Source organism: Xenopus laevis, chromosome 5L, assembly GCF_017654675.1.
Source record: "Xenopus laevis strain J_2021 chromosome 5L, Xenopus_laevis_v10.1, whole genome shotgun sequence".
Taxonomy (NCBI): Eukaryota; Metazoa; Chordata; class Amphibia; order Anura; family Pipidae; genus Xenopus; species Xenopus laevis.
In genome coordinates, this window is record NC_054379.1 from 126,156,931 (window position 1) to 126,168,654 (window position 11,724).

At 36.6% G+C, this 11,724-nt stretch overlaps 1 protein-coding gene across 2 annotated transcripts; it reads left to right on the forward strand.

Moving 5' to 3' along the window:
• The first annotated feature begins 555 nt into the window (after positions 1–555).
• Positions 556–10,542, forward strand: p2ry13.L (purinergic receptor P2Y, G-protein coupled, 13 L homeolog). 2 transcript variants are annotated; one of them, XM_018261970.2, is made up of 2 exons: positions 556–1,355; positions 9,122–10,532. In XM_018261970.2, exons 1-2 carry the CDS (start codon positions 1,299–1,301, stop codon positions 10,133–10,135), a joined length of 1,071 nt encoding a protein of 356 aa, XP_018117459.1. In that variant the 5' UTR covers positions 556–1,298; the 3' UTR covers positions 10,136–10,532.
• The last annotated feature ends 1,182 nt before the right edge of the window (positions 10,543–11,724 follow it).

Below are 11,724 nucleotides of genomic sequence, written 5' to 3' on the forward strand. Positions count from 1 at the left end.
TCCTATTCATATTCCAGTCTCTTATTCAAATCAATGCATGGTTGCTAGGGTCATTTGGACCCTAGTTACCAGATTGGTTAAGATGCAAATTGAAGAGCTGCTGAATAAAAAGCTTAATAACTCAAAAACATTCAATAACAAAAAATGAAAACAAATTGCAAATTGTCTTAGAATATCACTCTCTACATCGTACTAAAAGTTATCTCAAAGGTGAACAACCCCTTGAATCTTGTCCTAAAATCTGTATGGCCATTTGGGAAGAAGTGAGTGGATGATGTGTGCATTGCAAGAAAATTTTCCATAGCAGTAGGGCTGCTAATGTTTGGAATAACCATACCAAATATGATACTTTCTAATAAAAAGGCAACACTGCTTAATGTTAAAGGACAATGAAAGCTAAAACATAAATAAAGCTGAATGAGAAGTTTGTTAGACTAATCACTTACAGAGTGTAGTAAATTCTGTGTTCCTGGTGTATAGCAGTAGGAACCTCGCTCATCTGAGAATGCAGCGTAGGACACCAATGACGTCACTGATTTTTCAGGCAGCTTCCTCCCTGTTGCTCGAGGCAGCCTTGAGTCGCGTTGGGCCATATTACTTACTATTGTGCATACTTGAGAGGTGCTTCATGCTTCAGAGGATAAGGGGAACTTTTCACGCATGCCCAATACGGAGGAAGAGGAAAAGGAAGCATGTAATCCTTTACCAATATGGCGGCCGTATTTTACAGAGCTCGATGCATGATTTTCTGGTTTTCTATACACATAGCTAAGCCAAAAATACAGCGATTAAGGGCATCTGTATGAGAACTTTAGGTGGCGGTAGTGAATACATTTCACCTCTCTTTCTCCTTTAAAAAATATGCTTCTCTAAAAAGCAAACTGGGTATCAAGTGGTATGAAGCAGTGAATTATTTTTACCAGTGTGTTTTTTGACTATTTTTACCATTTATGAATCATTCAGAAAATCTAGAAGCAAAGGCAGCAGTACAACAAAGAAGACAAAAGTAAAGGTTTTTGTTATTGTTGCAGTGTTTTTTCTTTGCTTTGTTCTTTTCCCTATACAATTAGCCAAACGGGTGCCATAAAAGACTACTGTGTGCAAAACAAACCACGCTATGGCTGGCTGCCACCAATGTATGGATCCTCTGATATACATAGGGGTCTATTTATGAAGCCTCAATTTTTTCTGATAAAGTTTTTTAGGGGAGATTTTTTTATTCTCCAAAGCTGCCAGAAATCCAAATACGAAAAATACTCCAGCTATACCTGTCGAAGTCATGTAAAAGTCAATGGAAGATGTCCCTTTTACAATTTAAAGGTGTTTCTTGTCTTCGTGATCTACAAGGATTTCAGGTTGGTTTTCGTCTGATTATCTGAAAAAGTAGAAAAGTTTTTCGGGTGTCAAAATGGAAAAAAGTTGCATGAGCGTCAAATGGAACGAGTCTTACGATTCGAACTGACCCCAGATTTTGTCGGTTTGTTACACCGACTTTTTCAAACTGATTTTTTGATAAATTAGGCACATTTGTGGATGGGAGTTAGGTGGACTATGTCCAATTTACATAGAAAGAGGTCACATTGAGGAAAATGGTCTAAAGGACATATAGGCATATTTTGATGAAGAATTCAATTATGCTAAAACCTGAGAAGTGTCACTATCCCTTTAATGCTGACTTAAAACTGAACTGGAAAAGCCGCTCGCATGAGTGGTGAAACACTTTCAAGAAAACTTAAAAGGTAGTAATATAACTCTACCTCTGTATGGTACACTTAATAATAGAGTAGAATGGAAAATGTTGATGAATTCGCATTCATTTGTTAAAAACACATATTTACACCTATTTATCTGCAAAAATGATTATAGTTTTCATATATTTTTAATTAAAAGAAATGTGAATGTATCGTGAACAAATGGCTGACGTCAAGATTTTCTGTTGTAGTAATTTGTGCAATTACTTTTCGTATATTCTTTACCTTGTGTGACAGCAGTGGTACAAGTTATTAACAGTTTGCTTTCTTGTTTATCCAGAAAATCAAGCAATCTAGTCAGACTGGAAGGGGAGTAGCCATTCATTACCTCTTTAAGGGCATGCTTTATGAATAAATGAAAAAAAAGTAAAATAATCAAGATTTTCAAACACTTTTGAACAAGGGTATCCATGTTGAATAGCTTGAATGCAACGTAATTTAATTCTGATTAAATAGAACACTGCTTTACACCACCCTCATTAATACGCAGGCGCCGATATATATCAGGGTCCCTTTTTTGCTGAAACCAATTGTAAGTCTATTAACATTTTTTTCCTGTCTTCCCTGATTAAGTGTCAGAATTGGAATTCTGGGAAATGATCCATTCATCTGATTGGTTGGTGAATGTGGGTCCAATTGGGTTGAGCTGATTAGTTTTTTTAGATTGGATCACAAAAAATACCATACCACAGCCTATAGGGCAACGTTTCGGGGTTCTCAGACCCCTTTTTCAAACCAAGGGCACAAGCAGCAATTACAAACATTAACACACATGGGCTTATACATAGTAGCACATGAAACTGCATATAGAAAATGACATCGCCAATGGTTAATCTCTCCAGTTAACCCCTTAGTTACTCAACAATGTCCATAGATCCGTATCTACTATCCCCATGCAACGTTAATCCGCCGTACACCCAATTCAGCTAAAAGAGAAACAACAAAAATAGAGAACAGTGAAACAAAATAATCTCATCATAAAAACACATATACTGTAAATCGTAATTTACAAATAGCAGGGGATATTTTTACCCATAAAGTGGATCACCGTACCAGAGGCCACCCCTTTAGACTAGAAGAAAAGAACTTTCATTTGAGGCAACGTCAGGACAGTGAGGTTGTGGAATGCACTGCTGGGTGATGTTGTGATGCTGATTCAGTTAATTCCTTTAAGAATGGCTTGGATGATTTTTTTGGACAGACATAACATCAAAGGCTATTGTGATACTAAGCTCTATAGTTAGTATAGGTATGGGTGTATAGAATTTATGTGAAAGTAGGGAGGGGTGTGTGTATGGATGCTGGGTTTTCATTTGGAGGGGTTGAACTTGATGGACTTTGTCTTTTTTCAACCCAATTTAATGTAAACTATGTAACTATGTAATCTTTATTGAGGCCATTAGGAGCCAATGTGTTTAACTGATGTATCCACTACTCCTCTCGTTTTCTCAATAATAGTTCCCTCCACGCCTAGGGGTAGGTACAAATTCTAGGACCATATATTTAAGATCCATATAAGAATGGCCCATTTCAACAAAATGTCTTGAAACTGGTCATTTTACATTGCCTTTTCTAATTGAGGATCTATGCTGAACTATCCGAGTCTCCCCAACATAAAGGAGACCACAGGGACAAATCAATACTTAAACTGCAAATTTTGACAGACAAGTATAGTATCCCTTAAGTGGATATTTACGTCCAGTAGTAGGATGTTCAAATGTCACCCTCTTATGTACACAACAACATTGGGTGCATGACAAGCAAGGGAACATATCCTGTTGCCTTGTGCCAATGTGTGTTTGTGTCAAATCTGGGGTTTCTTTGGTATCAGAATGGACCAACTGACTGCCCAATATTCTCCCTTTTTGCTGGAATCTGAAAATTAACCATCTGAAACCTGTCCTGGCAGAGGTTCCATGAACCATTTAAAGTTTTTATAGCCTCCATGATGTTCAAGTTTTTGTTTGAAGGGTTTCACTAGAAAACGCAATCAATTCGAGCTATTTGAGGGGTTTTTTCTTCGAAAACTCGATCGATTCGAATTTTCAGGTTGTTAACCCCAAACTCGCTGATTCGAGTTTTCTCCATTTAAGTTTTTTCCATTCGAGTTTTAGAAACCATTCGAGTTGTGAGTTCATTCAAGTTCATTCGAGGTCTAAAAAAGCTCACGTTGCTTTGATAAACCCCTTAATGTTAGGTGTACACACAATTGCATCCTCTGCTTGATATTTTTCTTCTTGATACAAAATATAAATTATTGGGGGAGGATTGCTTCTGGATTATTTTAACTAGGAAGTGTTTATGTCAAGAAAAGTAAATCTTTTTTTTTTTTTTCAAAATTGATTTAACTGGTTTATTCTTGGGGGTGCCTGTAATTCATTTCCCAGTAAATAAAACCTTTAATCTTAAGCAGGAAATATCACACTAACAAACAGACACTGATGTTTAATTGTTATAGCATTATTGTCGTTTATATACAGCATGTATTATAAATTTTTTTTACCTGGCTCCAACCTCTCATACCGTGGGTTTACTGACAGGTTTCATCGTCTCTTTCTGGCCAACTCCAACATTTTAAGCAATTTGCAATGTACAAACAGTTTGGTTGATATTTCTAGTATGGGGGGTGAGGGGTGGTAGGCTGATAAAATGGATGCTAATAAACCATTTGCATCCCAAAACTATTACAAAAATGGGAAAAAAAGGCTTATTAAGCATTTACTGCAGTTTAGTTGTTTTCAGAAAACTGCAGGGCTGCTTGGATGGGTTTTTGCACTTTGCCCATGCCCTGCACTTTATAGTAAAGTACCCCATAGATCCATCCATTCACTATAGTAACTATAGCCTGGATCTATAGGAAGATACCAGACACCTTAAAAGAAGTGAAAAAACATTTAAAATGAAAATGTCTTAATATGACCTGAGCTGAGGCTAAAAACTGATTCTAATATAGACAATTGCTATGAAATAACTGCACAGTATATGTACTCTAATACAAACAGCTTCTGTGACACTACGTATAACCTTGTTCAGAAATGATGGACATTATCCTATGAGAATAGTTTACAGGACTCTTGCATTAAGGAAGCTTTTCTGCGTAGTTGTTTCCTTTAAAAGGAAGGACATGGTTTACCAGTTATTTAAAAACAAGCTGTCAGTGGAATGCCAAGAAGTTAAGCATTGAACCCAGAGGAAGACAGACGACAGCTAACTTGTCTTGTGGCTTTACGACGCGGTACACAGAATTGCAGCTACTTTTTCAGAAATGGGGAACAAATAAAGTGGACAAAAGTAAATATGAAATAAAAATACAAAAAAAGGAACTGGATCCAGCAAAAAGGAAGCATAAGACGTAAAGTAGCAATGGATATTAATTCACACAGCAAAATGTCCATTGATTTCACAGCTGCGCTGCCTGTAACCAGATTCCAGGTGGGTATAATGTATGTGTATGTGTGTGTTTACATTTTCTAGACTATTCCTGTTCATCAAAAACACTGTATCCAAAAGGATGTGAGGATCTCCAAAAATAAAGAAACAAATGTAAAAAGTAGAAAAATGTATTAGGACATGAAGACCTAACACGTTTCGTGCCTGTTGGGGCACTTACTCATCAGCCTATGAGTAAGTGCCCCCAACAGGCACGAAACGCGTTAGGTCTTCATGTCCTAATAAATTTTTCTACTTTTTACAATTGTTTCTTTATTTTTGGAGATCCTCACATCCTTTTGGATACAGTGTTTTTGGTATTTGCACCTTGGGACTGTGGTGAACTGTGAGTGTATTCTCCTTTATTATTTCTATCATATTTTTGTATTTTCATTTAATACTTATTTGTTGAGTGGTACCATAGATATTTGCTGTCATGTGGCAGTAGCACAAACCTAAGTATTTTCTATTCCTGTTCATCTGCAGTATGTTTCAAGAGGGTTAAATACACTAATACACTAATAGCACAATCTGTTACATTTTTTATATTTCTGTTTATTCAAGTCTACGCACTTATTCAGATATGATTCATAACTCATGATGAATGGACCTGGCAGCAAATAGCACCTTTGCCTATAATACACATGAGAGTCTTCACAAGACCTGGCATGTTGGCATGTGACATTCTTTACCCAATTCTTTCAGGTAGTTACTGACCCAAATATATATATTTTGTTGGGAGCATGGAGTTGTATTGTGAAATTTTATATCAAAATAAATTGGCTTAATTATCAAAGGATTTTATTTTTAATATGTATTACTGACTTAAAAGTATTTGTGGATTTCCAGCCTCAAAGGCATTCATGTTTTATCAGGAAATGCTTCTTAACATATGATGTCTTGGAAACTGCTGCATAATGAATTCCCATGCTGTGCCACATAGTTACATACAAACTGCACACTGTGCAAGTGTATCACATTATTTGTAAGCTCTCTGAGTAAAGAGCTATTTGTAAATATATCATTATTATGCAGAGCAACACACCAAATAAATAATTACAAGAATGGGAGCTGAGCCAGAAACCCGTTATCCAGAAAGATATGAATTATGGAAAGGCCATCTCCCATAGACACCATATTAATCAAATAATTCCAAATTTTAAATATGATTTCCTTTTTCTCTGTAATAATTAAGCTGCATCTTGTACTTGATCTAAACTAAGATATAATTAAGCCTTAATGGAGATAAAACAATCATAATGGTTTTTATTAATGTCTAAATAATATTTTAGTAGACTTACGGTATGGAGATCCAATTTAGGTAAAGATCCCTTATACAGAAAACCCCAGGTCCTCAGCATTCTGGATAACAGGTCCCATACATGTGCCTAACACAGTGCTCTCACATTAACTCTTCCTATAATTCTTACAGCATATGAGAAAGTCATGGATTATCCCACAAAAATTGAGGTATCTTTTCGAATTTGGTTAGGGATTACAGATATATTTGAATGTGTAGATCAGCATGTCTCTTAAAGTTGGCTTCTGTGTTTCATTTGCCACCTTCTGCTGCCCTAAGATGACACTTTATGGTGACCATTGGGTAGAAGATCAGGTTCCAGCTGCAGGTCAATTCAGATATTAAAGAGGTTGTTCAACTTTCAGTTAACTTTAAGTATGATGTAGAGAGGGATATTCTGAGACAATTTACAATTAGTTTTCATTTTTTTATTATTTAAGGTTTTTGAGTTATTTAGCTTTTTATTCGGAAGCTTTTCAATTTGCATTTTAAACAATCTGGTAGCTAGGGTCTAAGTTACCCTAGCAACCATGCATCTGATTACCTGATGTCATTGGTTTTGGTGGCAATTACTGTTTTTTGTCCTATAATTAATGTCCACAGTTAATAAGTGAACAGTTGCACGTATTATTAGCAGAGCACACAATGTTTCACGATGCTCTTTTAATATTGTATATTGAGGTTTCAACATATGTTTGTTAAAAACAAAGGCAAAAATACTTTTCCTGGGAGATTTTATTGATTATTTTCAGATCGAACACCAAATTGCTAAAATGGGATGTGTAACACATGCACAACATTTCTAGATTCTGTACAAATAAGATCCAACTGCTCAGTGCTAGAACACCAAATAACCTCCACTATACCTGAAAATTTCATGAAGAATTGTGCTTATTGCCAGGGATTGCTTATGGTATTAGAGAAATATGGTATCACACTGCTATGGACAGGACCATTTATAGCCCTGTTGGTATAGTCACAACCCCCTTTACATTATCATTAATATGTCGGTGTCTCTCTGAAAGCCATTACCTCTATCCACCAGGAGAAATGGAAATGATCAGGGTAAAGTGAAGTTTTTTGAAATACTGACTATATCCCAGTGCCATGCAGCAGTGGGGAGAAGGACATACCTTGACTGTAAAGATGATTCTTGTTTTTACTACCCAATCTGCTAGGAACAGATTGGGGGAAATTGCAGCATAAGAAATTAACCAAAATATGATAAAACACGTCTTGTAGCAATATCTGTTAAGAATCCATTGCCCATTAAGGAAATCTCCTCCCACACACTGTTCTTGCATAATGAAAGAACTCTAGGCAACTGTCCTTTATACAATAATTATACATTCATCATATGTAATCACAATTGGAAGCAGCTGGTGTAACAGGCTAAAAATTTAGAGCAAGGGGCAAAGCGCAGCATTCTCTGGGGCACAAGTGCTTGTTAGATGAGCACTAAAAGAAATGTACTATACAGTTCTCAGAGGCAGACTGGCATTTGATGTCCTGCTAAACTGATCAAGCAAACTTTGTGATTAGGGTAGCAGTAAGAGGATTAAATATACATTTATTTGTATTCATATAGTGCCAACATATTCCGCGGTGGTTTACAGAGATTGTATATCATTCACTTTAGTCCCTGCTCCAGAGACAATACAGTCTAAGGTCCCTATCACATTTACACACAGTAGGGTCATTTTTAACAGCCAATTAACCTGCCTGTATGTTTGTGGCATGTGGAAGGAAATGGAGAACAAAACAATCAGCCAACAATCAGCCAACAATTAGCCACCAACAGCCCGTGCACCCCAGTGCCGCAAAAGCAGATATGTAAACCATTGTGCCACTCTGCTATCCATGTAGATATATACTAATTAAGAAACATCTAGAGCAGACAATATTCTTTATTCTAAATATTTAAAGTTTGGTCAATGGATTGCCATGTTATGAGATAAGTGGCTTTTCCTTCCTGTACTTTATAAGCAAGGTCTCAGCTAGCATGCCACTATTGCTAAATATTTTGCTCAAATTTTGCCATGAGATTTTTTAGCAATGTATCACTAATTGTAATGCTCCTAGAAATGTAAAAGCAATACATAGGACAGAAAAAATTATACCAAACAAGTATAGAAAACAAGAACTGAATAGGGTATGATACACCTGCACAACTGGTGCTTGAAATGAAGTTGTCCCCAAGGAAAAGGAATTTTAGTTCTGCAATTATGTGATACTTTGGTTAAATCCATGCAGTGGCTCAGGTAACCACAGCAATATATGCAGATAGGCAGAGAGTGTAGTTTGGCATGTGCAAGACCGGTTTCTCCATCCTTCCTTCTTCTCTTCATCCCCTTAGATGGCATCACTCCTAATTTATAATAACATCACTTCTGGTTTTATAGAAGGTGTTAGATAACAGTATAGCAATATCCTTACACCCTTCTATGGGGGTCGGGTAGTAGGACAGAGCTTGTAACAGTCTGGTCCTCTCCTGTAAGTAGATGTATCTGTAAGCAACACTGAAAACAATGTTCTTTATTTTTATGTATTTCTATGTGAGATTGGTACTCCAGTACACTTTAAGGTCTGAATTGCTCAAGGGAACAACTAATTTACAGTTTGTTTTGTTTTTTTTGTTTAGTCTTTGTCTCCAATCACAATCTCAGAAGTATTCAACAACTCCAATGGCTCCTCATTGCTCCCCATACAATGTGTCCGTGACACACAAATCTCCAAAGTTGTGTTTCCAGTCCTCTACACCATTGTGTTCTTTCTTGGATTGTTGCTGAATAGCTTCTCCGTCTGGATTTTCTACAAAGTTCCCAGCCACACTGTTTTCATAGTCTACCTAAAAAACACATTGGCTGCTGATTTCCTGATGATTTTCATGTTACCTTTCAAGATTCTTACAGATTCTGGAATTGGGTCATGGCAAATGAAAGCATTTGTTTGCCGCTTTTCATCAGTGGTATTTTACATATCCATGTACATTAATATAATACTTCTTGGACTCATTGGACTTAATCGTGTCCTAAAAATTGCACGGCCATTTGGGAAGAAGTGGGTGGATAATGTGCACATTGCAAGAGCACTTTCCATAGCAGCATGGCTGCTAATGTTTGGAATATCTATACCAAATATGATACTTTCTAATGAAAAGGCAACACCGCTTAATGTTAAGAAATGTGCTTCTCTAAAAAGCAAACTTGGTATGAAGTGGCATGAAGCAGTAATTCATTTTTGTCAATTTCTATTTTGGACTACTTTTACCCTCATGGTAATATTCTACACAATTATTTCAAAAAAGGTTTATGAATCATACACAAAATCTAGAAGCAAAGACAGCAGTACAACAAAGAAGACAAAAGCAAAGGTTTTCATTATAGTTGCAGTGTTTTTTCTTTGCTTTGCTCCTTTCCATTTTGCAAGGGTTCCCTATACAATTAGCCAAATGGGTGCCATAAAAGACTGCAGTGTGCAAAACAAACTGTATATTGCTAAAGAGATCACGCTTTGGCTGGCTGCTACAAATGTGTGCATGGATCCTCTGATATACATAGTGTTGTGCAAGCCATTTCGACAACTGCTAACGAAGGGATCCCGTTCTGCAACTACAAGTATGGAAGCCCAGACCTTCCAAGATTCAAGAGTGTAGCATAGCTAATAACAAACTGTGTTTGATTTTATCATGCATTTTCATTTCAACATTATGGATTGTATTACATTTTGACACATAAAGAAAGAGTTTAATGCTTTATTGTGGTTGAAACTCATTAGTGTTCACAAAGCGTTCACATTCTAGAAGAAAAAAGAGTTGCACATGTGAGCACAGGACACAAGTTTCAGGGGCAAATTTGAATTTAAAATTGTATTCTTGGAGAGAGAAGCAAAGCAGCAAAATTCTACCTCTGAATGGTACGCTCAGTAAATAAAATGTTGATAAATTCACATGACTTTGTGAATATTGTGTATTTATATGCAACTATGCTTATAGTTTTCATATGTTTTTAATTAAAAGGAATGTGATTGTATCTTGAATAAATGGCTGACATTTAAAGATTATATGTTGAAGTCATTTGACCTTTCCTGTATGGCAGTTGTGGTACAAGTTATTAACACTATGGTTTGTGGTTTATTCAGAAAATCAAGCAATCTGCTTAGACTGAAAGGGGAGTACCCATTCATTACCCCTTTAAAGGCAGGCTTCATGGAGAAATGAAATAGTAATATTATAATCAATACCCGCAATCCACTGAAATATCCACTCTTTGCTGAGGTTGCTAAACTAGTGGGTGTGTACTAAATATAATTTGGTATGTAATTTGGTCCATGAACTAAGGATTGGAACACAACAGAGGCCTAAAAGTGGCCATAGACGCACAGATAATATCGTTTTCGTCCAATATCAGTTGTGTGTATGGTGGAAAAAGAGCCGACAGATATCGGCAGAAGACTTGGATATCGGTCGGCTCGTCGATCGGGCTGGACGGAAAATTTTGATCGGGGCCTTTGAAGGGACCCAAACATCGGCCATTGTTAGTGCTGAATGGTCAGAAACAGGTAGAATTCTATTGTTTCTTCCCGTATATCTACCTGTATATCTGACAATTCAGCTCTAAAGATCTTTTCCAAGAAAGATCGTAATTGTTACATCTATGGCCACCTTAAGCCTGATATTTGAAAGGGTTTTTTGGCCCCACATATTCTATCTGATATCAGTCCATGTATGGCCAGCTTAAGAGAACAATGTAACAAAGGGGTTGTACCCTTTAAAAGAATTTGGAATCCAGTGTTTTCGATTCTTTATTATACACATGTGCTGTAGAGTAAAACCAAATGTACTTGCAGAAGGGCCCTGTGTCATGCGGTTAGCTTTATCAGTGACTGTAGAGACAGGAAACAGACCAATGACTTGGTGTGCAAGGCATGCAAGAAAGAAGTAGACAAAAGGTTTCTGATGGAATTAGTGAAGCACCAAAGGAGGGGGTGTAATATAAACTACAAATACAAGAGGTTTGAGGAGAAGGAGATAAATTAATGGCAAAGCCAGGGATTAAAGAAACATTTATGGGTTCTTCAGAAAAAAATCGGGACACTGTTATGAAATAGTAGTTACTACTACTAAAGTTACCAAACACTTATTTCTGCCCTAATGTTATGTTGTATTTATTTGCTCTAGACATATTTCAGGGTCCTTTAGGCATGCACTCATCAATATACACAAAACTCTTGCCCTTTTTACAG